Source organism: Tachysurus fulvidraco, chromosome 1 (genome assembly GCF_022655615.1).
Source record: "Tachysurus fulvidraco isolate hzauxx_2018 chromosome 1, HZAU_PFXX_2.0, whole genome shotgun sequence".
Classification (NCBI taxonomy): domain Eukaryota; kingdom Metazoa; phylum Chordata; class Actinopteri; order Siluriformes; family Bagridae; genus Tachysurus; species Tachysurus fulvidraco.
The window spans coordinates 22028881-22056058 of NC_062518.1; the positions used below are offsets into that span (position 1 = coordinate 22028881).

The 27178-nt window shown below is 37.0% G+C and overlaps 3 gene segments (V, D, J or C); all 3 read right to left on the minus strand.

Moving 5' to 3' along the window:
• Positions 1-5226: 5226 nt before the first annotated feature.
• LOC125140262 lies at positions 5227-5766 on the minus strand. The segment is given in 2 exon segments: positions 5227-5579; positions 5698-5766. Coding segments are annotated over 2 exon segments (396 nt in total).
• Positions 5767-10997: 5231 nt separating this feature from the next.
• LOC125146062 lies at positions 10998-11610 on the minus strand. The segment is given in 2 exon segments: positions 10998-11402; positions 11527-11610. Coding segments are annotated over 2 exon segments (384 nt in total).
• Positions 11611-20103: 8493 nt separating this feature from the next.
• Positions 20104-26458, minus strand: LOC125140306. The segment is given in 3 exon segments: positions 20104-20170; positions 25950-26268; positions 26390-26458. Coding segments are annotated over 3 exon segments (429 nt in total).
• Positions 26459-27178: the final 720 nt, after the last annotated feature.

Below are 27178 nucleotides of genomic sequence, written 5' to 3' on the forward strand. Positions count from 1 at the left end.
GCTTATAAATATTTACCTTGCTTCGCGAGCCAAAATCGCTACAACTGGATGAACCGGTTCACCAAATCGGACTGATTCGTTCTAAACAGTTCGCGTCTTGAGTCAGCACTGATCCACAAGTTACTAAAGTTAATTACTTTCGGTCATGCCTGACAGTCGGTCCGACTCTAAATAAACTAATATCCCGGAGTATATGTAACTCCTGTACACTGAACTGAGACATGTTGTGCTGAGAGAACTGTGAGCGCGAGCTGCTGATACTGCGCATGCGTGAATTACTGAACCGATACAGCGAATCATCAGTACACTGAACTGAGAACTGCTTGTTCCGGACGCGTCCGAGAACCGATGAACTGGTACAGCGAATCATCAGTACACTGAACTGAGAACTGTTTGTTTCAGACGCGTCCGAGAACCGATGAACTGTTGATACTGCGCATGCTTGAATAACTGAACTGGTACAGTGAATCATCAGTACACTGAACTGAGAACTGCTTCTTTCAGACGCGTCCAAGAACCAATGAGCTGTTGATACTGCGCATGCTTGAATAACTGAACTGATACAGCGAATCACCAGTACACTGAACTGAGAACTGTTTCTTTCGGACGCGTCTGAGAACCGATGAACTGGTACAGCGAATCATTAGTACACTGAACGAACTGTTTCGGACGCGTCCGAAATACTGTTGATGCTGCGCATGCATGAACCTTCAGAGCAAATTATACATATTGGGATATGCATAGTAACTAGTCATAGGCTATTAAACATTTTTATAAAAAAAAAAAAAAAATCAATGTCACTCAATATATGTCAGTTAATTTTACTATTGACTATTGTGCAGGTTAGTCTGTATTTTTATATGCCGCTTCTTGTAAGTTGATGAAGATTAGTTTATTAACTTTATATCTTTAAGACACGTAAAACATCCACGTTTGCACATAAATGCCTGTACTTGGTGTTTTATTTGCAAAACTTAATGTAAGAAACGTATTCAACTAAAGTTATGATTACAAAGAACTTTTCGAATGTGTTAAATTGATTGTATTAATATCTGCCGGCAGCGGGATGATGGAATTTGCGTCATTACGTCATTGTGAATGACGTCATTACGTCATGACGTAAAAGAACTGGTGAACTGGATTTTTGAACTGGTTCATTAAATCGAACTCTCCGAAAGAACCGGTTCGTGGAAAAGAACCGAACTTCCCATCACTACTCTATGTAGCAACACTACATGCTTTCCGTTCATATAACACAACAGCAATCAATGCAGGGAACGTTATTTCTTAAAGAGGCAGTACAACACTACAGTGTTTTCTCTCGTATGTCTGCAGGAAATGAAGATTTAAGCTATGGTGTTCTGTGTCAGACTTCAATCCTGTCTCAGCAGAGCAGCACAGGTTGATCACTGTCCTCCTGAGAACAATAGGCATCTCTCTAGTTTTGTCTCTGGATTGTTGCTTCTACACTAGTCCTCACACTTCTCCATTATCTCTCTGTACTGTATATACACTCATGATTTTAGCTCATGAAGCTCAACACTGTATTGTCATCATAATTGAAAATATGACTCAAGCTGTGCTTTAAAGCAGATTTGTGCATCGGCACAGTTTTCATAATCTCAGGAACTGTAGTGTTCAGACACATTTCACAGTTTACAATTTATGCGTAAGAACAGTGGAAACTAAAAACTACTAAAGATTATCAACATCATACTGGATATTAATACAAAATTTAAAAATAAAAAATTCTGAAAAATGGCATGTAATGCAGCTGGATTTCCTGTCACTGTGGGAGAGCAGAGCACAGTAGTATAGAGCAGAGTCTGATACAGCAGCAGAGATGATCAGATCCACTTGTTTATTATCAACTTTAACAGACATTCTTGGGGGAGGGTTGGATTTTAGTGCTCCACTTTGAGAAATATAAATAAGGAACTCAGGTTTACATTTTGGATATTGTCTGTACCACTGCAGGTAGTTGAATCCTGAAAAAGTGCTGAATTTGTATCTGCAGGACAGAGTAACATCACCTTCATCTACAACTTTCTGAGTAAAAAGTGTCTCTATTGAATCCGCCATGGAGTCACCTGTCATAGAGAAGAGAACGTAATGTTTTAACTTTCACACAGTCACATCAGAACATGTTAGAATCACATTTTATGTTTTCTTTTATAACCCACACAGACTAATTAATCAGTAAATACTATTTTTTACTATAAAAAATAAGTATTAGACATATTATAAATACAACACTTAATATTTCTGATATAACCAACAATGATGTTAACTCACCTAGTGAAAGCCACAGACACATGAATATAACAGTGAACATGATGACTGGTTTTATCTGAATGAAAATATTCTTTCTGTAACATTATCAAAGTTCATGAAGCTCCACCCACAGCATGTCAAGGTGGACATTTTAAGGGTTTTAGGCAGACAATTTAAGCATACAATTTTTTAGAAGTCCTTATATTACAACTTTACACAGACAAAGATGATTTTATAAAACATATGTTATAATTATTTATGTCCTCTGCCCTGCATTGTGGTTTTCAATTGCACACTAAAAATAAGATTAGGAGGGCAATTGCATGAAACAACCTTACAATGAAAAAAATTCTGTTTTCATTCACATTTATGACATGTTTATTTCCCTTTTGTAAAATAGAAAGACAAAGTTATTATTTTTTTATGGTAACTAATACATTATATTTTTAATTTTACTGCAATAAACAATATTTTCATACGTTTTTAACTGTTAAATTTAAGGTCTTATTCTATAAAATTAATTACAGTTTTTTCACTGTAAATTCAAAAAAAGTTTTGTGAAATACGGTTTTATCCTGTAGCATTTATACGGTATTTTACTGTTAAATTTACAGACATTTTTTTACAGTGTGACTTGCTCCAATGAGATCATATAGTCTGGGCACACTTTTCTGAAGCTGTACAGGTTAGCTGGCAAACAAAACTGATGAAATGTGTTGTTTTGAAGTACTTGTTTGTCTGCTTGTTGGCTGTAGGCAGCACACCAGCTTTGAAGGTCCCCTAACAGATCAGTATTCCTTCCCCAGTATCATCCCAGCAGATTGAACAAATATGAGGATCATTCACCAAGTGCTACAAGTTGATGGGAAAGTTTCTGCGGTTGATCCAGACGTCCATCCCAGCTAAATGATCTGTAACCAACAGATAGAAGCTTAGTGTTATTGAACTATAGATTTTTATCCATTTAGACAATTGCTAACTGGATTGTGACAGTTGAAATCTAGAGCTAACTAGATAGCAGGGTGGCTATCTAACATATTCATCCATATTCATAAACAAATTATTTGTTAAATAAATAAAATAAATAAATAAATAAATAAATAAATAAATAAATAAATAAAAATTAATATAGATTTATTAATACAATATTAATTAAGAACTCAAAAATATCAATCAACAACACACTATCAACAACTCTCCTGAGTTTTCTGGCCTCCTGGCTTGAAAATAAATTAAAAAAACAAAAGAAACACGATGGGATTATTTCTGCAGGACTCTCAAGTTTTGAAGACAGGCAAGAGAGACATATTTTAAATTCTCTAACAGCAGTCAAAATGTCATTGTTTGTGTCAAATTTGTTGTAACATTAAAACAGGAGATCATGATTTACGATTTACTCTGTGCTCAAAGTGATGCTCGCAGCTCCAGTGGTTTCTCTGTGCGAGGATGATGGTGAACAATTCCAGGATATGTTTTTGCTATGACACTTGATAGCCCTGAATATATATATATATATATATATATATATATATATATATATATATATATGAATTAGCATCAGAATCCAGTCTTGATCCAGTGCTCACTGTCTTGTTGATTCAGAGTTAGTGATTAAACTGAACTCATAGACAGATGACAAGAATGAGTGGAAACATGTAAATAGCTCCATCTTGTGAGAAAAGCATGGCTCTGCTCCAGTCATGTGTAGCGCTTCTTGTACAGTGTGGTTGGGTTTGCTGTCTTGGAGCTTTAAACTATGAATATGAATATATTACCTAGACTAGGTCAAAACAAAAATACTTATGAAACACTACAATTTGAATACAAAACTAAAAGGATCAGAGTGTTTATTTTCCTTTGAGCCATTAACCATCACTGTAGAGTGTAATGTGACAAAGAAATTAAATGCTGAACATGGACACAACAAAATAGGCAGAGATTCCATTTCATGTTAGTGATTAATTACTCTGAGTAATGACATTAACTGGTGACACAAAAGAGAACCAAAAGATGGCTATTAGCAGCACACTGGTCACTTGGTTTACTGTTAGCATGTTAGTCTGTTGTTTGTTTGTTTGTTGCTTGTTCTCCTTCCACACTTATACTAGCTCTTTGGTTTGAGAACAGGTAACACTGTGTGCACCTGTATTCCACCAAGGAATCTATTCCATGTAGAAATTTTTGAGTCTACTTTAAAGTGTATGTATTCCCTCATGAGTAAACCAGAGGCAACAGTTACATGGAAGAAACCTTTGAGATGACATGAGGAAGAAAGCTTAAGAGAAGCTGGATTCCAAATCATTACAGTATCCAGGTGTATAACAACGTATCAGTCAAATCTTTAATAAATACATCCAATACAACAATCGTCTGAGCTGTGGAATGTAAAGATTGTAAATTAGGAATGATTATTTAATAGATGACGTAACTGGTGTTTTAAAGAAGTGGTGCTGGAAGTTTTGGGAAGTGATTAGATGTATTATTGTTGTGCTTATTCAGTTCAGTTAATCAGTGACTGAAGAAGCTGTTACAGAGGCTGCCAGTGGTGATCCCTTCTGTCAGATATCAGAAGTGTGAGGGTGAAGCCCACAAAATGGGTGGCTTTATACATGTTTCTTTTAAGGATCATCATTAAAGGTAAGAGAGCCCATGATGTGTGGTTCCAGTGGTTTTTACAATCTGCTGTAGGTTCTTGTGCTCTGATACTCGGTGCAGTTTCATATGTTAAACAGTGGTACAGCTGTTCAGGTCACTATCAATGATCTCCATGATCAGACCAGCACAGGAGCACAGGCTGATCACTGAGGATCACTAGTGATAGATTTGTCTCTAACTGAATGAGCTGTCTCAAATAAACAAACAAAAATATAAACTCTTTATAAGTCACAAGACAGACAGAATTATATATCCAAATATGGCATATAATAACTGCTTTCAATATAAAAAACTGTGTTAGTTTTTGTACAGTGCAGCTGGATTTCCTGTCACTGTTGGTGCCAGAGCACAGTAGTATAGAGCAGAGTCTGATACAGCAGCAGAGGAGATGATCAGATCCACTTTCTTACTCTTTTTATCTTGATCATTTTTAAGTTTTATGGACAATCGTGGATGAGGTGGTTGAGCTGGTGTGACATGTTTACTGCGCTCATCAATCAGCAGCAGAAACTCAGGTCTTGATTGAGGTTTGTGTCGATACCAGTGGAGACTGTAAACTGACCCAGTATACGTGCAGGACAGTGAGATGTTGCTGCCTTCCGTTGAAAATACATTGGTTTGGTCTGGTTTAATGCTATTGTCAGCAGCCTCTGTTAAAAAAACACAAAAACAATATTGTGATATTTTAATCATTAATGACACATTTCACATGGAGAATTATGTGTCTTAATTAGAAGAAAAAAAAAGTGTGCTGTGTATATGACTTACCAACATCAGCAAGAGTGAAAAACACCATGAAGAGGAACAACATTGTTCTCCTGAGTGTTTAGTTCAAACCTCTAGCTTTAGAAATGAATGTCAGTGTTACTATTTGATGTACATCTCCACCTCGAGCTCCACCTACTTGTATTTATGCATATTCATGAACTAGTGTGCTGTTCTGTATATTCTTTATAGAAATCTCTGTAGAAATATTTTATGTTAATAATAAAATGTGGTCCTAAGAAGCCGTGGATTCACTCATACCATCTACCAAAGTTTTATTGTGATATTCTGAGATATTTTGCCAGGTACAAAGAGGTGGGAGTAAGTCACACATGTGCAAGTCACAAGTAAGTCTCAAGTCATTTGACTCGAGTCCCCCATCTCTGCAGTTACATCCCTTGTTTTGGGTCTCTTTCTCTCTCTCTCTCTCTCTCTCTCTCTCTCTCTCTCTCTCTCTCTCTCTCACTCACTCACACACACACACACACACACACACACACACACACACACACACAATACAATCCTTTGAACTTGCAATACTTTCCCTTTATGTGTTATTTTCTAACAGTCTTAATGACAACACCATACTATATATTTCCAAGTTTTTTCTACTTAATTTTAGTAGAAATTAAAAATAGAAATGCTACACTTGTATCCAGGGTCTATAAGTAACAAGAGGTCGTGTGTTAATAGAAAGACAGAAGGAAAAAACTCAAACAGAACAAAACATTAATCTAGTGAGTTTACACTACAACATGGTCTTTGCAAGCTGCTGATCTGATAAATGAGCATGAAGTCAAAGTTTGTTATAAGTTTGTTTGTGATTTAGGTTTTTCTTTTGTTTATTGTGTTTGTTTTGTGTTAATCTGTCATAGCATAGTTTTTTTATTAAGATATATTTAAAGTTCTTTTCAAGAACAATTCCTATAAGTTAATATTGTTTATGAATTTGCTTAGTAGACCAACACAGACCTGCTCTGACTATTCAGTGTTATCATCTCAGCAAGTTAAATTGTTAAACATTAGTTTTAGTCATAGTTAGCATTAAAAGCTAACTGTGCTTTACTTTTGAAGACTGTTATCATAAGCATAAGAAAATATGATATGCTTTTATTAATAACTGTAATGTTACCAGAAGTGACTGAACCAATATTGTATAAATGACTAAGTGCTAGTGAACTAACAGCTGGGAGAGATTCACAGAGACAGGGGGATTAGATTATATATGAGGAAGTTTTAATGAAGAAAAGACAACAAACAAATCCAAAAAAAAAACAGGCAATAAATCCAAAAGTCTTAGGTAATTTCCAATGATATGCAAAAAATATGAAAATCCAATCAACACAGCAAAGATCAATACTAATGTCGAAAAGAAACAAATTGTTAGAATAACTAGCATGATGGCTAACGAACTGACTGTTAAATACCAGCAGTGGTGGGAGAAAAAACGGAAATGCTTCAGTATTCCGGTGAGGGTTCCCTCTGGCCGCCTGAGAGAAGAACTGCAGGTGGCGTTGTTACAATAGCGAGCTAACATTAGGGATAATCTTAAAGGTTGAATTTAGCCTCCTCTCCATTTTAATGACCTTTAGAAGAGTCCATTATTACTGACTGTAATAATGTCATAGGTAATTATAGTATAACTGTTTTATAGTTAGTAACTGTTTTAGTGGACATCCTTATTATTCAGGACTCAAGACTAAAGTAAATCTGCAAAGAAACACATGTTAAATCTCAATCACAATAAACAATAACTGCTCATTAAATAATGACTTTTAATATCATTATTCCTATAATGATATGGCACTTTGGGGTATTTGTGGCATGATACCTGAGAATTAAAGAAAAGCCTACATTTTAGATGTAAAAAATTGCTCTTTCATGAGTGACAAACAGAAAGAAGCAATGACTTACTACTATTTTTCATATCAACTGCAAACAAAGAAAAAAACAAACAAACAAACATATACTGTACATAAAGGAATAGGGGGAAAAGGAAAACATGCAAAAATATTTTATAGCAATTTTATAGAAATTTAAATAAATAAATATGTTTGAAATAAATGTATGAATGAAAACAAAGAATTAATAAAAAAAACAAATGATTTTATGTAAATCTTAAAAAATCTTTTTGTCACTGTTTTTGTTTTTTTCCATCTTTGTTCAAAAACAAAAGGATACTTTTACATTTATAATGAATAAATGTACAGATCCATCTATATATGAATTCATTTATTAATATAATTATAAATAAAGCAATAAATGTATGATTAATAAACCCATCAAAACAATCCAAATAAATAAAAACATTCACACACACAAGAAAAAACGTGGCTACGAAGCTATAATATATCGAGAGACCTTCGAAGATGTTAAACTTTTACAAAACCTGTCACCTGCTCTTACTTTAGTTTCAACAACAGCTGCTGAGCAGATGTCTTTCAGAGTCATGCACGTGTAACCCAGGTCAATAATGGTTAATGACTGAGGAAAAGAAAGAAGGAAAAAAAAAATAACATATTGGAGCCATAAGAGGCTGAAACTATGGATTATGGTGTAATCAAGTTTTAATAATTACATAATAGCATGCATATATATGCATATGTGTAAAATATTGAAGGTCTCAAAATTCTCCAATAATATGCTCACGTTATTGAGGTAACCAATGAGATTGCGTGACGTCACTAAAGCTCCGCCCTCGCTGTATTTTTCGGATTCCATATGTTCGAGATCTTGCTTTCTCTCTATAACTTCGGATGCAGATGGAAGCCACCTGTTGTTGAATCCTCAGAACTTCTTATAAGCTTGAAAGTGATTGCCGTCGAACGGTCTGAACAAAGGTGCACAACTCTTTTCTTGTTATTTTTTGTGGCCTAATCCTGGATCAGCTGCACATTTAAGGACAATTTCTTTTTCTTTTCTTTTTTTTTGAGACTGAACTGAGTTCAGACACTGAAGTTTTTTTGTTGTTATTTGGGAAAATTTTAAAACTTGAGGTTCTTTCAATTCATGTCACTGGTTTATTGGTCATCCCTAATTGTTGTTTTATTTTGATTCATGTTAAACCTGTTTATTTTGATAAAGTGATTGCAATGCTTTAAGAAAAAAAAATTGTACGGAATATTGACAAGTGAACATTCTGGTGTTACTGTTTTTTTTTTTTGGTTTTTTTTTTTGCATTTATTTTACAAATCTTTGTGGTTAATACAGTAAATTTTGTTCCTGAATATTGAACATCTGGTTGTGTTCACTCTTGTCGCTCCATCTCTCTCCTGACAAACCTAGCCTTCTGATTATTCTGGTCCCGTTTGAGTTAATGCAAAATTTACACCCTTGGTGTGGGTTACACACGGGTTTCGACACCGAGTGTCTATGGGCCAGAACTCGTAGACGAGTACACGCTCCAAATAGACCCCGCCCCTTTTACAGATGATTGGCTGGGGCCTTACACAAACCCTCCGTGGATTGGACAGTTTAGAGTCTCCTCTTTAGTGCACTTGTTATCAGTGAATCTGTCTTTATTATATAAATGACACAACACCCCACTCAAAGAAAACAGAAGGATTTGAACAATGTGGTAGCTCAGTGACACAACAGGTAGTGTTTCTACATCACAGCTTCAGGGTCCTCAGATTGATGCTGAGTTCAGGTTACTGTCAGTTTGTGTACAGTTCTTCATAACCTCCAAAAACATGACAGGAAGAAATTTGCTGGGAGAAATTGCACTTTTGTGTGAATGAGAATGTGAAATAGTTTGTGTATGGAGCCTTGCAAAGGACTGACATCACATTCAGGGGGTTTTCACACCTCATGTGTGGAACAGACTCCATATCAGCCATGACCCTGACCAGTAGAGAGAAAGAGAGAATCCACCAAAGAGGGCATGTAATTTTCTTCTTATGCATTGACAGAACTACATTCAATATAACAAAACTGTTTTTGTTACAGTTACACTGTACATTTGTACAGTGCAGCAGGATTTCCTGTCACTGTGGGCTGCAAAGCACAGTAGTATAGAGCAGAGTCTGATACAGCAGCAGAGGAGATGATCAGATCCACTTGTTTATTATCTTTATTAACTTTAGCAGACATTCTTGGGGGAATGGTGGGCCTTTGAGCTCCAGTATCAGAAACATAAAGAAGGAACTCGGGTTTATATTTTGGATATTGTCTGTACCAGTGCAGGGTGTTTCCTGAAGTGTAGCTTGTGTCATTTCTACAGGCCAGAGTAACATCATCAGCTTCATCTACAACATTCTGAGTGAAAAGTGTCTCTATTGAATCTGCCATGGTATCACCTGTCATAGAGAAGAGAACTGTGTTTTATTTTTATTAATTTATTTTTTATAAATGTTTAACTTCAATAAAGCAAGAGCTATATAAATCAGGCTTTTATTAACACAACACATACTAACTAATGACCAATGTAATCTATAATCTGATCTACCATAATAAATACATTGTTAACTCACCTAGTGAAAGCCACAGACACATGAATATAACATTGATCATGATGACAGGTTTTAGCTGAATGAAAATATTCTGAGGTCTTTATGAAGACTAATATGTTAAGATCATAAAGGTTCATGAAGCTCCACCCCACAGCATCATATGACAGTGTCACCAGTGTTGCTTTCAGATGGCTGATTTTTACTGAAGCATATTGGCTTTTTTTTTTGGTAACTAACACAAAGCACAATCAATGACAAAGGACATTGATAATCAAGAAATATTGATGACATTAATGCAACAGACCAAAATAAAAGTAACAATAAAAATAAAATTAATAAAACTAACAAGAAAAAGGGAGTGTAAAAGTTATGTAGCATGGACATTTAATTTATAAATATAATTCTTCCACAATACATACTGGAAGGTAGAGTGACTACTCTAAATTACTTTAATGTTTGAATTATTTCACAAATTATCATCTGCACATCGCTTTATTAGTTTGATTACATTTGTAAATAAAAAGATTAATGGACTATAGGATGGTGCAATAAAAGTTTTTTTTTTATTATGTACATGTATAAATAACACATGAACCAAAACATTAATGAATGAATCTGTAATGATAACAGAACAGAAAATGTCATTCAAAATAGACATCAGCAACACCTGACCCAATGACTCTGATAGCATCAGTAAGATATTATTTGAGCCTGATATGTGTAGATTTGTGAATTTACTGTTATTAATCAAATTAAATCAATGTGTGGTTTTCATGTTTGAACATTATTTTTATTTGCTATTTATTCCAGCTGCATCTGTTACCACAGCTTTTATTCATGTTTGTGGTTAACAGATAAAAAGTTGATGTGGTTTTTAGAAACCTCTTGCATGTGTATTTGCCATTATAATGTTTTTGTAAAGCCTTTCACTGACTCTGTATCACTGTGTTACGTCTCTAAGAGCACAATGATAGAGAGCAGAATCTGAGAGCTTTAGACCGCTGATAGTAAGTTTAGTAGAGTCTCTGTTTGTTTCTGACTTTAATCGATCATCATTAGGAGTGCTCTGGTCAGTTCTTGACCTTGCTCCTTTATACAGTAAAAACTGTGGTGCGCTGTTAGGATATTGTTTGTACCAGTAAAGCAAAATGTAATTGCCGCTTGACTCATATAAACATTTCAGAGTAACTGTGTCTGTTTCCTTCATGTTAATGCTGGTAACTTCATCTGTAGGCCCAATTTTATCTGCAAAACTGCCTGTTGTAAGAAAGAAAATCTAATAAATTTTAAACATTTTGTAAACAAAATAATGTCTTAAGAAAATGTTTAAGAATGCTAGATTGATATCAGATAATACAATGAATGAACTGATGTAACTTACCTGTAACTAAAGTGAGAATCAGTGGTGTGTATCTCACCATGTACAGTAAGTTGTATAGATGAGCCATTTCTTAACACAGCTCTGTGAACATTCTGTATAATAGTGCTGTATGTGCTGAACTTTACACGTCTCCAGAAGGCCACACCCAGGAAGTGACACTGTTGTAGTGTAACTTTGACCAATCATTCAAACTGAAATGAGCATGTCATGGTAACAGAGTGGATAGGAGTGCTGCTAGAATTTCAAGAAGTAAGTCACTGAGCTCTTGCAGCTTCTTGCTGTCTTTAATTGAACATTTGGGGAAATCATGAAGTCTGGAGAATAGAAAAGCCTCGATGTCTTCAGGAGAACCATAGCTTCGGTCCAGTCTCTGCCAGACCATATCAATGCCCTCAGCTGGATTATTGACATAAACTGCTCGGATACGTTTAGCATGTTGCTGTGACTCCCGCCAAGCCACTTGATAATGAGATCCAACTCTTCAACCCTTCTATTGCATTGTTGAAGCTAGACTTCCATGACAGATAACTGGCAGGTTGATCATCAAACACTTTAAGCCCTGCAGTAATGATATCTCTACGAGATAAATAAACAGCCAATTCAGAAACATCTGTAGAATTAACTTTTTCTGTGATGGGAGTCTGAGCTCTAACTGGAGTTTGACTGAAAGAACCCATATGATGCGCTGAGCGAAAGTTGGAACGGTCCACATCTACAGGTTGGGGATGACAATTATCTACAAAGGAAGAAAAATGTTTTCGAACATATTCTCTTGTTCGTTCATTAGTTTGGTGGATTGATGAAGCATTACTTCCTTTCCTCTCAGATTCATTCATTTCTGATTTCACAAGTGCCTCGAACACTTCAGCTTCCGCTGAGGCAGCCTCTGCCTCACACTCTTCTTTTAAGGCATTTAAAGTAGCATCGATGCGTGCTTTCTCAACTTGCATCTCAATCTCTCGTTTAGCGAAGGAAGCTCTTTTGCGTGCTCCTTCTGCTTTAGCACGAGCTTGTGCTGCAGCTATGTTACTTGAAGACTTATGTGAGGAGGATGACAAAGATGATGCAGCACATTCTGACCTGACCTCTAGGCCTTCTGGATCGATGCTTATAGGGTTTGCAAATGAATGTTTTTTGATGTTTTGTTAGATCATGATGTTGTATTTGGAGATGTTATATGAAAGGACATGTTTGTGTGTATATGAGACTTAAGTACTACTCTGCTTGTTAGATTCAAGTAATCTGGGCATTTATTGTTAACAAACTTTCAGCACATTTATTTTAAAGCTTGTGTGAATATTTGCATATGCATATTTGATATGTAAATGTGTGCAGTTTATTGTTTATCGTTGCTATTTATTGCTAAATTGTTTACATTTACATTTACATTTACAGCATTTGGCAGACGCCCTTATCCAGAGCGACGTACATAAGTGCTTAAATCTCTAACACTGAATACATTAATGCTGGTTCACTAGGTTACATACTTAAGATACCATGAGTTTAAAACATTTGTTTATGTTCATCTATGCTTCCACTGTTGTTTTGCAGTTTTACACCGCTTCCATAAAATTGTACTTGGATTAGTTCTGTCTTCAAGTCCTTTTTGGAGGAGTGTTAAGCTTGCTGCATAGCTATGTCTGCCTATACATAGTGAGGGCAGTAAAGTAAAAAGACAATGCTTTTTCCAAGGATAAATGAAGTGTGAATGGAGATGTGTTGGTAGCTGTTTGAGAGTGCACACCTATGACACACATCTGTGATAACTCATTTTATTTTGTAATATACCACCGCATGCGTTCTTCTAGCCCAGTGATAACAAAAGAAGTTTTCTTACCTAAGACAACCAGTTAAATTTTGCAAGATGAACAATGTGAAAGAAAATTAATATTCACTGTCTGTAGCCTACTCTCTTCAAATGTCTTGTAGGCCTGCTGCATTTTTAAAAAATAAATAAATAAAGGCGCATTTTGACAGGAAGTGCTTTTCAATTAAAATTTGCCTGATTACATTAATTTGAATTCACTCAATATTCTCTCCATTTGGGATTAGATAAATATAATGCTATAAAGTTTTGTTTAACTGCAATGGGTAGATTTTATTCCAAACATTTTTATTTGAAATTTAATTAAATATTTGCATCAAAATCAAAAACACAATTATATTGAATACATTTTAACCAAAAACATTCATTCAAAACTACATGACCACAGAATAATTTTTTACAGTGTACCAGTGACTGCTCTATAAACAAAGACTTTCAGTAGTCCAAAAAAAAGTAGACTGAATCTTCTGCTAGCTTTTTTTTTTTTTGGTCTCCTTCCTTCTCTGTTTCTGAATCTCTTTCCTCTCTGCATTCTGTCACCCTGCTCCTTTTACATTTCTCAGTCTGTTTTTTGTCACCATGCTTTCTTTCCCCCCATATGTTGCTCTGGTTTGTGTCACCATGTGCCGGGTTGTGTCGTCAGAAGGTATGATTTTTACCTCAGCGAGAATAAACCGAGTAATTCAGCCGGACAGAGAGGGAGACAGAGAGAGTAGGGGGAAACAGAAATGCCTGTAATCTATTAGCTTTGGCTGTAGTCAGTGGATTCTGGCTTTCGTGAGCTTAAACAAATAGTACATGTACTTGCTATTGTTCTGTCTTTCTCTTCATCAAACACAAAGAGGATCTAGCTATCTAACTAGCATGCTAGTTCTTCTACTTCTGAGTAGCAAACTAGAAAACTTTCTTTTTTGTTTTTACAAATTTGCTGTTTTCATGTCAATTATACTGTAGATCTGGTATCTTGTTAAATAGCTAGCTAAATTTTGTAATATTTATTATATGTCTCGACTTGTCTCAGCTTGTCTCATCTTTTTTGTAAAAAAAGATGTAAACAAGATCTAAGCAAATTTCAGCCTATTTTTTTATTTTGGTTTATTATAAAGCAAATTCTAAAATCTAATTAGTTAGCTGGTGTCGCTACTATAACATTATTGATAACAGGAACAAACTTATGACTATAAACAAATAAATATTATGGCATCATTCAGTTATAAATAAATAAAGTTGTGGGATAAAATAAGAAACTATAATCAACACTGATAAAACTGAGTGAACTGAGTCACCAATAAAACACAGAACTATTCCACCATTGCTGATCAACCCAGTGCATCTGACTTCACCTTGTAAACATATCTTTTGGAGTTAGAGGTCAGGGCTGTGTCTCAGGACTCAAAAGACACAATAACTCACAATACTTTATCCTTTGACACTAACTTTTAATACTGAGTTCATTTCTAAATATTTTTCTACTTTATTACAAGTAGAAATGGGAATATAATATGAAATAGCTATACTTTTATTTGAGCTTACTTTTATGTGAGCTGATAACTTTCGCATTCACAGGAAAATGATGTGGCCTTTTCCCCCCACAAAGCAATGTGCTGAAAAAGCTACCTCAAAAGGCTAAAGGAACTGCAAGAAGGGAGCACTTGATATTTCACTGCAATCTTGATGGATAGAATGTTGAATTTAAGAAAATGTAAAATTGTGATATTTTAAAACTATGTTCAGATTTAAACTTTTAAAAAATCAGTTTATCCCCACATGGCTCAGTTTACCCACACTGTAAAAAATGATTTTTTTGAACTTGTAAATAAAGATAGTATCATTTAAGTAAATTTTACAAACAAATACTATTTTGTCTTTTTACTTCAATATGTCACGTTTAATTCAATAAGCTACTTAAGGTTTCGTTTTTATTAATTGTGCTTAAATACATAGGTAAATTCAAATGGAACTGCCTAAGTAATATGTACTTAGTGTTTTGTCATTTAATGAATTAATGCAAAAAATAACAAAACCAAGTAAAACGTACTCAAAGAAGCCAGGCAATCTATGCGCATGCGTTCCTGGTTGCGGTGTGGCGCAGAGGCAGAGGAGTGCAACGGAAAATCGTCTTGAAGACTGATTATTACACGGTAAGTTAATTAAATATTTGTTTATTGGTCAATTTAGCTACCTTTGCAGAAAATTATAGAACTATTAAGACTGGTGGCTAAAGAGTTAAGGCGTCAAGTGTTAATAGTTGACAGAGTTAAGTTTGCTAAGAACCGATTTGCACAAACATCTGTTATCAGCAAAATGCATCTGTGTCGAAAGGTAGGGTCTGGTCTGGTCTGGTCCTCGGCGTGCAAACCGTTGATTTTAGAAAGCACTTTTAAACGGTGAGTGTAAATAGTCTAATATATAAATATCTTTCTGACAATAAATGATTACCCTAAAACCTATATTCATTAATTGTTATTAAGTTGACTTAGTGTAAATGTGTTGATTGATGCTAGTTTTTTTTTCTCATTTTCTGTCCGTTCACAGTAACATGTGCTATTTCTGACCTGACAGAAATAGCTCATGTTACTATGAGTATTTTGCTCGCATAAGATTTTTTTTCTTGTTGGTTCATATAAGCGTGTATGCATGTACATGTGCTTGTCGCTAACGCTAGCATATGTCTCAGGTGATTTTTCTGTCGGGTCATATAAGCATGTATGCACGTACATGTGCTTGTCGCTAATGCTAGCATCTCAGGTGATTTTTCTGTCTGGTCATATAAGCGTGTATGCACGTACATGTGCTTGTCGCTAACGCTAGCATCTCAGGTGATTTTTCTGTCGGGTCATATAAGCATGTATGCACATACATGTGCTTGTCGCTAACGCTAGCATCTCAGGTGATTTTTCTGTCGGGTCATATAAGCGTGTATGCATGTACAGTACATGTGCTTGTCGCTAATGCTAGCATATGTCTCAGGTGATTTTTTTTTGTCGGTTCATATAAGCGTGTATGCATGTACACGTGCTTGTCGCTAATGCTAGCATATGTCTCGGGTGTATTAAAATAACCGTTCAAAAATGTGCTTCTTAAAGTTTCTCTTTTATTATTTTTTGTTTGTTTCTAGTAGCAACTTAAACTGCTTAAAATATGTAGTCATTTGCAGATGTTCATTAACGTTTTACAGTGAATGTGATGGAAAAACATGGAATCTACAGCAGAACTGTACCACTTCCTTGCCTACATCAAGATTGTCTGTGCACATTTAACTAAATTGATGCACTTAAGTTCCACTTTTCTAAGATTCTTCTTGTTGAAGAATGTATTTTCCTCGAAACACTGTATTGTGTATTAAGTAGTGTAATTAATGACATAAATTTTATTTTTGGGTGAACTAACCCTTTAAGTGCAAAGGGTGATCACACCAAATATTGATTTAGTCAATAGAAGGTAAATGAAAATTAATTTATGAAAACATTTTAAAGGCATCCCCACTTTACAGAATATTTACACAAGTGCCTAAAAGGTTTTACAGTACTGAAGCTTTGCAACTAGTTTAAGTGTCTTGCAGACACAGTTCTTCATTTCTTAATTTTTTCATTCTTCATTTAATAACAGATTTAACCTCTGCATGGGGCACTTATCACACAAAAATAAAGAGAACATACAACTTACTGTACAATATTGTAACCACTTTTTCACTCATTTGTGTATTTGACAGGATGTCAGAAGAGACATGATTGAAGATAGCTTCACCAATCATCTAATGAAGATCGTTGTACTGGGCAGCACCGCAGGAGAGGAAGATGCCAACATAGCTGATGTCGTCATTGAGGGAACTGAGGTACTGTCGGGATGCAAGAATCTTACAAATGCCTGCCTTCTGCTCATGGGCTTCATTTACTCCCTGAACTTGAGCTATCCTTCAAAGCTAAGAAACACATTTGAACTGTTTCAGAAATTTTTTCTTGGACTGGATGCTGAAATTTTCTCCAAAAGTTAGCTCTTTGCAGAGAAAGCTATTGATGTAAGTCTGCTAGCTAGCCATTTTGTTTGGCATTGAGTGTATTTGCTTTTGTATACTTTTTGTATTTGCTAATTGTTTTATAAGTGAGAATGTCCGCAAAAGACTTGTTAAGCTAAAGTTGTACTGAACTGTTTCACATAGTTTGTCCATTGGTTTGATCATTTCTTTAATAAAAGTACTCAAGGAAAATGTCAGTGTTTTTTTATTTTTAATTTTTATTGAAGACATCAGTTATGATGCATCACAAATTATGTTAGATATTTAGATATGTTACAACATTTAAAGTAAAGGTTACTCAGGATAACTAAAAAAGATAACTAGGCCTCTTGTGTAAAAAAAAAAATGCAATAAATCATCATATATTTATAAGCATTACTTAAGTAATATTTACAAACAAAAAGTCAATAAAATTAACTGGGAATTCCCAAGTAAACTTAACAATTAAAAACTTAAAAATGTCTAATTAAACTTACTAATAATTATGTTTAGGCTTTTACTTGGCAAATATTTGTAAATTTACTAGCCTTTTCTGAGTGAAAAAACTTTCCAAGCTTTTTTCAAGTAAATCCCACTCCAATTTTTTTACAGTGCATTCACTATGATAAACTTACCCCTCAGCTGGGGCAAGTTGAGCCAAAAGGCCACTTTTATTGAGAAACAACATTTTCATGGTCCTTTGTTATTGATGCATTGTTAGGATTTCATTTGAAAAGAGACATTCAAAAATAAAGGTTAATGTTTTCCATTTGACTTCTGTCTCCTTTTTCCATGCATATAGGACAACATCAAAAATCAATTGGCTCAACTTAACCTTCTCTCCCCTACATATATAACAATATGTAATAATATTATAGATAATTATAGTGTAAATGTGTTATAGTTGTTCTGCAGATCGAGGAGACATTTTTATTATTCAGGACTCAAGATCAAAGTAAGCCTGCAAAGAAACACATGTGGATCACATCAAATCTCAAGCACAATAAACAATCCTTTGGGGTATTTCTATCATGTGAAATTTACACTGTCATTCACTAAGCTACTTAAAGTCACTCACTAAATTCTGCCACCACTGGCTATGAGAACTGCACCTAGTGCTGTGAGAGTCGGAGTGGAGCAACCATTTCCATTTCAGACACAAGATTTGTCTGAATATCTTTCTATCTTTCTTCAAAGAATTTAGTGAAGAGACTGTTTCTGTTCAACAGGTCCTTGTGTTTTTATGAGCTTGGTGGATTGTGCTGTCAGCTCTTGGCTGATCAAAATAACATGCAACACCAACACTAACAGACAGAAGGAGCACACAGCTGTCTGAGAAAGCTAACTGGTTAATGTCAGTGGATTTATAAACTGTAAATAATGAGTGAAGTCTTCAGTTCACTTGGTTAAAATCAGTATCTTAAATTATTTAAATACATATTGTTACTGAAATCTGTCTTACATTTTCATTACATCAGGAGAATAACAACATAACAGCGTGAACCTTAGCAGAAATAATTCTCTTTGAGTAAAGATGAACATTTATGTTTAAAGGATTTCTTCTCTGATTATTCAAATAAACCTTAAAGTCTGAGAATTTAGAAAGAAAGCTGTATTTAAATGAAACAGATCAAAAGCTCCCCCTGCTGAGAAACAAAATCAAGCTTGACTTTTTGTACAGTCTGTTAGAGTTTTGTGTCACTGTGGACTTCATGGTGCAGTACAGTGCAGAGTCTGATACTGCAGCAGGAAATATCTCCAAATCTACTTTATTCTCTGTTTTACGAAGTTTGATGGATAGTCGTGGGTCAGGTTGCTTAGCTTTAGTGACATCATATGTAGATATAATAATCAGCAGCAGAAGGTCTGGTCCTGATTGAGGTTTTTGTCGATACCAGTGGAGATAATCAGCTGATTGATCATATGTGCAGGTCAGAGTAATGTTGCTGCCTTCACTTGAAGATATTATGGTTTGGTCTGGTGTAATGCTGCTGTCAACAGCACTTGCTGTAAAGACATTGTAACATCATAAACATTTCTACTTTCATTGCTTAAGGACCTGTTTATCTAACAGTACAAATCTCCAGCATACACCTAAAGGTTATGTATAATATAAATGACTTACCAATATTTTTGACAACTATCAATACAAAGAAGAATAACATGATTGTTCTGTGTGTCTCTTGTGGTAAATATAAATGTCAGTATCTCTGTAAAACTATCTAAACTGTATCTCACCACATTTAGCTCCACCTACTGAGGCATGTCAATTCTGACATCAGTCCCGACATTGTGCAGCGACATCTAGTGGTAGATAGTCTCAGGTAAAGCAATTCACAGGAGCTATTATCCCACCTACTGTTAATTATATAAGCAATTGTGATAATTGAGTAATTGGTGATTTTGGTGGTCACAAGGTGCAGCCAGTTGGCATGTCATTTTAAAAAGTGCAGGAAACTCTTTACTGAGTTGAGAGGGATTCGAGACAAAACGTTGCTGATGTTTCCCTCCTTAGACATTTTGGCATGGTTCCTGTTGTAAACCAACTTAAGATTAACATTTAATGCAATTAATTAACTGATTAAATATCATTGTTATAATAAATACAGAAAAATATAACTGTTGTAATTTGATGACCTGTAACTAGAGTGAGAATCAGAGGTGTGTATCTCACTATGTACAGTAAGTTGTATAGCTGAGCCATTTCTGAACACAGCTCTGTGACGATTCTGTATAATAGTGCTGTATGTGATGAACTTTACATGTCTTTAGAAGCCCACACCCATGAAGTGCTAGCACCCAGGAAGCCCACACCCAGGGCAAAACTAAAGAATTCAAACAGATGTCAGTAAAATCTATCAAACCCATGGTCATAGAAAAAGAAATGGCTAGTCCCATGGTGGAGGATCTTTCCCGCCATCCCTCCCTCCCTCCTACTCTGGTCGTGAAGACCTGGGTCTGGCCGCAGTGCATCAGGGGACGTTGTGCTGCCCTTCAGCTCGGCTGTGGACGTCGCTGGGCCCTTCAGCTCGACTGTGGACGTCGCTCGGCCTTTTAGTTCAGCTGTGGACGTCGCTCGGCCCTTCAGCTCAGCTGTGGACGTCACTTGGCTCTTCATTTGTATTGTTTAGTTCACATTTCATCGTTTTGTATTTATTATTTATTAAACCTCTGGAGTTGATAATCTCCTGATTAGGCCGAATGAACTTAAATTACACTTTCAGTTTTGATCGTACAGATAAGAGCAATACATCTGTAAAGGGTCTACTTTTATTTGTATACATAAATAATAACAACAAAACACTGTGCTTTTGTAGAATAAAGAAAATAAACAGAGTGCATTCTCTGCCATCTCATCTCGGTCACCACTCTTCACAGACACATAAATACAACAACCCGAATCTCAGCGAATACTTGCCTCAAAGACAAGATAAATATATGCATAGAAAGCTTGAAATGTCTATTTTAAATAAACAAATTCAAGTCAAAAACGAATAATCTATTTTTATGTAATCTGTAAGAAAGTAAGGAGCAGTCTGGTTTCTCCTGTTTCACCTAATTGTAGCTAATACACGCCCCCGAGAAATGGCAAAAAACGTCAATCTTCATCATAGTATTACTTACTATTTTATATCTAAATTTGGATGTTTCCAAACAGGCTATTTTCAGACTAAAATCAGCTTTTCAATATAAAGTAAAATTGGTAATATGAAATATATCCTTACCAGTCAGTTATATTTTTGAATGTTGTACAAAGCGTGTATTCAACTATAAATAATGATACATAATGATGATATATAAAGCCTATATAATGATATAATAAATATCTATAATGCTATAGGCCGAAATTGTTCACCAAGCTATTTCCACACTTCTTGGATATTGCTGCCACTAATGCTTTCATTGTACACAAAGAGCTTTATGGCAGCATGAGCCACAAGTTTGTACACCACGAGTTTATGGAAGAACTAATTGCAGAACTGTTCAATTCTGGGTACTATGTGACAGAGTAGGTTAGTGGGCTTCTACAAACCTTACACCCCTTTTTATCTTGCAGTCTTCCTCTTGATACTTTTTTGCACAGTTTTACCCTGATAGTGTCTTCTGTGTTATTACTAACTTCTAAAGTTATTTTGTGTGATAGTTAAATATTCTAAATAAACTAAAAACAAAAAAAATATACACATTAATTTTTTTCCTCACATTCTATTTTGTTACCCCTCTCTCTGCAACACACCTGCCTGAAAGGCTCATTATGCAGCTCATTATGCAGGCCTTTATCTTCTCAGGTGTAAATCACACTAATATGCATGATAGTTGATGCCTACTCGCATATGCCCTTTACAAACTAAAAGTGTCTTAGAAAATTTAAATCAATTTATTGTTTTCTGTGAGTGAGAAAACAAGATGATTTTCACATAATTCTGAAGCAAAAACTCTAGGCTACAAGATCCAGTTCTCAAAAGTCCTGTGAACCAATGTTCTCTATGTGTTTTATGGCCTTATTTAAGTGATTTAAAATGTTTCATTTTTCACTAACCACACATAAACATTGTTTTATCAAAAACACAAGCTTGTACATACATGTCACGATGTGACACGGTGAAACAAAAGGCAAGAGAGGATCCAAATGCAGATAGGACTTTACTGGACAAAAACAAGAAACAAACATACAGGCAGGCAAAACAGATCAGGACACGGAACAGGAACAGAGAACAAAATGAACCAAACACCTACAACAACCAACACCAGGGAAGTGAACAGACAGAGTAGATATAGTGGACAGGAGCCAATAACAAAGCAGAGACGATTAGAGACAAAGACAAGACACCTGGGGAAGAGATGGAATGTGATTATTGTCCATGGTGAGCAATGAGTGGGCGGAGCAAAACAATTAACATCAGGGAGAGACGGCAGACAGAAACAAGGGGAAAACACAGACAGACACATTACAGAGCCCCCCCCCCTACGAGCGGCTTCCAGACGCTCCCAAGTCCACAAAACCCAGTTCAGGCGGGTGGAGCGAAGGCGCAACCAGGGTGGGAGGGCGGGTCAGGTTCGTGTAGTGGTGGCGCCCGCTGAGCAGGAGGCCGGGGTGGCGCCAGCCGAGCCGGAGGCCAGGGCGGCGCCGGCAGAGCAGGAGGCCAGGGCGGCGCCGGGTGAACAGGAGGCCAGGGCGGCGCCGGGAGAACAGGAGGCCAGGGCAGAGCCAGTAGAACAGGAGGCCAGGGTGGTGCCGGAGGCAGAGCCAGAGACCAGAGCAGGACCGGAGACCAGGGCGGTGCCGGAGGAGGAGCCAGAGACCAGAGCAGGACCGGAGACCAGGGCGGTGCTGGAGGCCGAGCCAGAGACCAGAGCAGGACCGGAGACCAGGGTAGTGCTGGAGGCCGAGCCAGAGACCAGAGCAGGACCGGAGACCAGGGTGGTGCTGGAGGCCGAGCCAGGGACCATAATGTAGTTGGCAGCCAGGGTGGTGCTCTGGGCCTGTAAACAGGGACAGGAGGTAGAAGGGCTGGCAAATCCAGCGAAACGAAACACAGGACGGATAAAACAGGAACATACATAGGTTTAGGCCAGGCAGAGAGTTCAGCGAGTTTGGGTGTCACGATGTCGACTGCGTTCTCCGACTCAGTCATTTCAGTCGACCCGGTCAGTTCAGCAGGTTCCGTCGACCCGGTCGGTTCCGTCGACCCGGTCGGTTCAGCAGGTTCCGTCGACCCGGTCGGTTCAGCAGGTTCCGTCGACCCGGTCGGTTCCGTCGACCCAGTCAGTTCAGCAGGTTCCGTCGACCCGGTCGGTTCGGCAGGTTCCATCGACCCGGTCGGTTCCGTCAACCTGGTCGGTTCGGCAGGTTCTGTCGACCCGGTCGGTTCGGCAGGCTCTGTCGACCCGGTCGGTTCCGTCGACCCGGTCGGTTCGGCAGGTTCCGTCGACCCGGTCGGTTCGGCATGTTCCATCGACCCGGCTGGTTCCGGCGACCCGGCTGGTCCAGCTGGCGGCTTAGGGATGCCGGCCGCCCGAGCCGACCTCATCGGGCTATCCGCCAGTTTGGAGACCAGCCAGTTAGCACGGACCTCAGCCGAGCTCGCCGGTACGGTAGCCATGGGAACTGGCTCAATCACGGGTGTGCACGGGACTGGTCTGGGCGGAGGAACTGTGGAGCATTCGGGCGTCCGTGGCTGATTCCACTCTGTGGCCCACGGACCTCGATGCTTGCTGCCCCCCCCCAAAAAATACTTACGGCCGGCTTCCGTCTCTACACTGCTCACGCTCAGCGTGGACCCGTCCAGGAGCAACGCCAAGTTGACGAACTCTGAGAATGTTTTTATCTCTCGAGTAGACGGCATCAGATACCGCAGGATGTCCCTTAGTCCATGCTTAAAGATATCCTTGAGCGCCTTCTCGCCAAAATTGACCTCGTTGCACAGGTCCAAGAATACCTCCGTGTATTCCTCAACTGGGGCGTCCTCCTGACGTAGACAAAACAGGATTTCTGCTGGATCCATGTGGTTGGTCGTTCTGTCACGATGTGACACGGTGAAACAAAAGGCAAGAGAGGATCCAAATGCAGATAGGACTTTACTGGACAAAAACAAGAAACAAACATACAGGCAGGCAAAACAGATCAGGACACGGAACAGGAACAGAGAACAACATGAACCAAACACCTACAACGACCAACACCAGGGAAGTGAACAGACAGAGTAGATATAGTGGACAGGAGCCAATAACAAAGCAGAGACGATTAGAGACAAAGACAAGACACCTGGGGAAGAGATGGAATGTGATTAGTGTCCATGGTGAGCAATGAGTGGGCGGAGCAAAACAATTAACATCAGGGAGAGACGGCAGACAGAAACAAGGGGAAAACACAGACAGACACATTACAATACATGCACAGATTATTGTAGTCCAGTTTGTGCTGATTACAGCGATATTAGACTTTAGCCATTTAAATCTTTATAAGCAACTGAAAGAAGCACAAATATCAGGGTATGACAAAACTTCTCCAGGCCCTAAACATACCCTTAGACCTCAGAGGGTTAAAGTCTTCTCTATTTACCAACATCAGAGGCTGGAAGAAAAAATGACCTGGAAGGTGTTTCAGAAAGCTGTCAGAGATGTGTGTCAGAAAAAAAAAACAATGAAATGTTCTACTTAACTCGTCTTTTTTTTCTGTTTATATTTATCTGTATTAAGTTATTTAGTGTTTAAAGTTTGCATTAATATATATATATATATATATATAAAATGTATGTATGTGCAGTCTTAGGTATGTGTTCCTTTCTATTGCTTTTTTTCTCTGCTCCGTTAAAATGTAAAATAAATAAATTTGTAAACTGATTTTTTTGTGTTTCTGTAAATATCATCCATTATTATTTATTATTATTATTATTAATATTATTATTATTATTATTATACTTATTTATTATTATTATTAATATTATTATTATTATTATTATTATACTTATTTATTATTATTATTATTAATAACAAAAACAAAATAAAAAATAACAAATACATGAGAACACTAGGGATAAAACTAAACAACAGACAATACAGAAGTCTGAAGCATCCCAAAAAACAGAACCATGAAATTAGAGTCACAGACAAAAGACAAACAAAGTCTAACACAAAACAACAGGAATAATCGGGGACATAAGGAACAAGTGTTTAAAGGGGACGGAAATGACAGAGAAACTTGAAAAACACAAACACAAAATGTAAAAAAAAAAACAGTGACAAAGTAAAAGCGCTGCCAGATCGCAGGCGGTCTGACAGGAAACTGTACAAGCAGTTCATGACAACCATGACATTCACCATACATTATTTCAAGGACAGGACTGTGGAAGTCATGGAAATTGATTGGATGAATACTGTGCAGTACAGCAATATACAACTTCAAGAATGATAAGATGGATGGATATATGTCAAATGGGATAAAGTCAGACAAATAAAGAGCTTATTTTCCTGCAAATGTTTTAACATTTAGTGATAACATTAATGTGAATTCTGTTCCATAAGTGCAGGGATTTGTAAGAGAAAGGTCTGCCCCCTGCTGTAGACTTTACTACTTTAATTACTACCAAAGAACCTGCACCTTTTGATCGATGTAGGCGTGACGGATCATTAAAAACTGGGTATCCACAGGTACTGTGGCATGAGATCATTCAGTGTTTTATAGGTCAGTACTAGTATTTTATAATCAATGTGATATTTAACTGAAAGTCAATGCAGTGTGGATTCTTTTGAGATCCAGCAGAGTTACGCGGTTCTGTGCAGGACATGTGGACTGTGTGAGCTATAGCATGATGGATCTAGATGACCAGTTTGTACAGAAATATTCAGTTTTGAGCTCATGTAACTGTGTGGAGTGTTGAATGTTTTCCAAATATTCACATTCCTCACAGTGTTTCCAGGTGTCTCTAGTAAATAGTTACAAAGGAAAGAAAGAATGAATGAATGAAATGTGTGAATAAAATAAACTCTAAAAATCATGAGAAAGAAAGGGCAAGTGAATTTATCTAAAGCACTGACAGAACTGCTTTCAATATAACAATACTGTGTTAGTTTTTGTACAGTGCAGCTGGATTTCCTGTCACTGTGGGCTGCAGAGCACAGTAGTATAGAGCAGAGTCTGATACAGCAGCAGAGGAGATGATCAGATCCACTTTCTTACTCTTTTTATCTTGATCATTTTTAAGTTTTATGGACAATCGTGGATGAGGTGGTTGAGCTGGTGTGACATATTTACCTCTCTCATCAATCAGCAACAGAAACTCAGGTCTTGATACAGGTTTGTGTCGATACCAGTGGAAACTGTAAACTGATCCAGTATATGTGCAGGACAGTGAGATGTTGCTGCCTTCCGTTGAAAATACATTGGTTTGATCTGGTTTAATGCTATTGTCAGCAGCCTCTGCTAAAAAAAACATTACAACAATATTGTGATATTTTAATCATAAATGACACATTTCACATGGAGAATTGTGTGTCTTAAGTAGAAGAAAAGAATCATTTTGTGTGCAGTGTATATGACTTACCGACATCAGCAAGAGTGAAAAGCACAATGAAGAGGAACGACATTGTTTTTCTGAGTGTTTAGTTCAAACCTCTAGCTTTAGAAATGAATGTCAGTGTTAATATTTGATGTTCATCTCCACTTCGAGCTCCACCTACTTGTATTTATGCATATTCATGACAACTGTGCTGTTCTCTATACACTTTATAGTAATCTCTGTGATAAAATCAATCATATCTGCCGTGTGATCGGCTGGAAAATATGCCGTTTCAAGGCATCTCTGGCTCAGCTTCCAATCGTCGTCAATGTAGTGCAAAGTAAGGCTCAAGAATGGGTCCATTGTCCTGCACAGTTTTAGAAAAATGTGATCGCGATGGCACAGTGTATCTTCTGTCGAGAGTTTTAACAAGGTGTTTAAACCTGCTTCGCTCCACGGTAGCCAAGGGAGTCATATCCTTTGCTATGTAATAACAAATAGCGTCAGTTATTACATTACATCTTCTTGAACTCTTCTCATGCTGTGTGGCATTTGTGAATACATTTGTTAACGACATGCTTTGCGGAGGCACTTGTTGCTGGGCGCTTGTCAGTCTCTTTTTGTTTTGTTTTTTGAGCCATGCACTGTTCATATTCAGTAACGTGATTGCGCTCCAAGTGTTGAAACAGATTGGTGGTGTTACCTTTGGGCATCGAAACTGTTTTTCTACAGTGTCTTCATCTGACTTCATTTTGTTCGATGTCATCCTTACCGAAGCCAAAATGTGTCCAAACAACGGAGACTGCATTTCTCTTTGATACAAGCTGCTCTTGT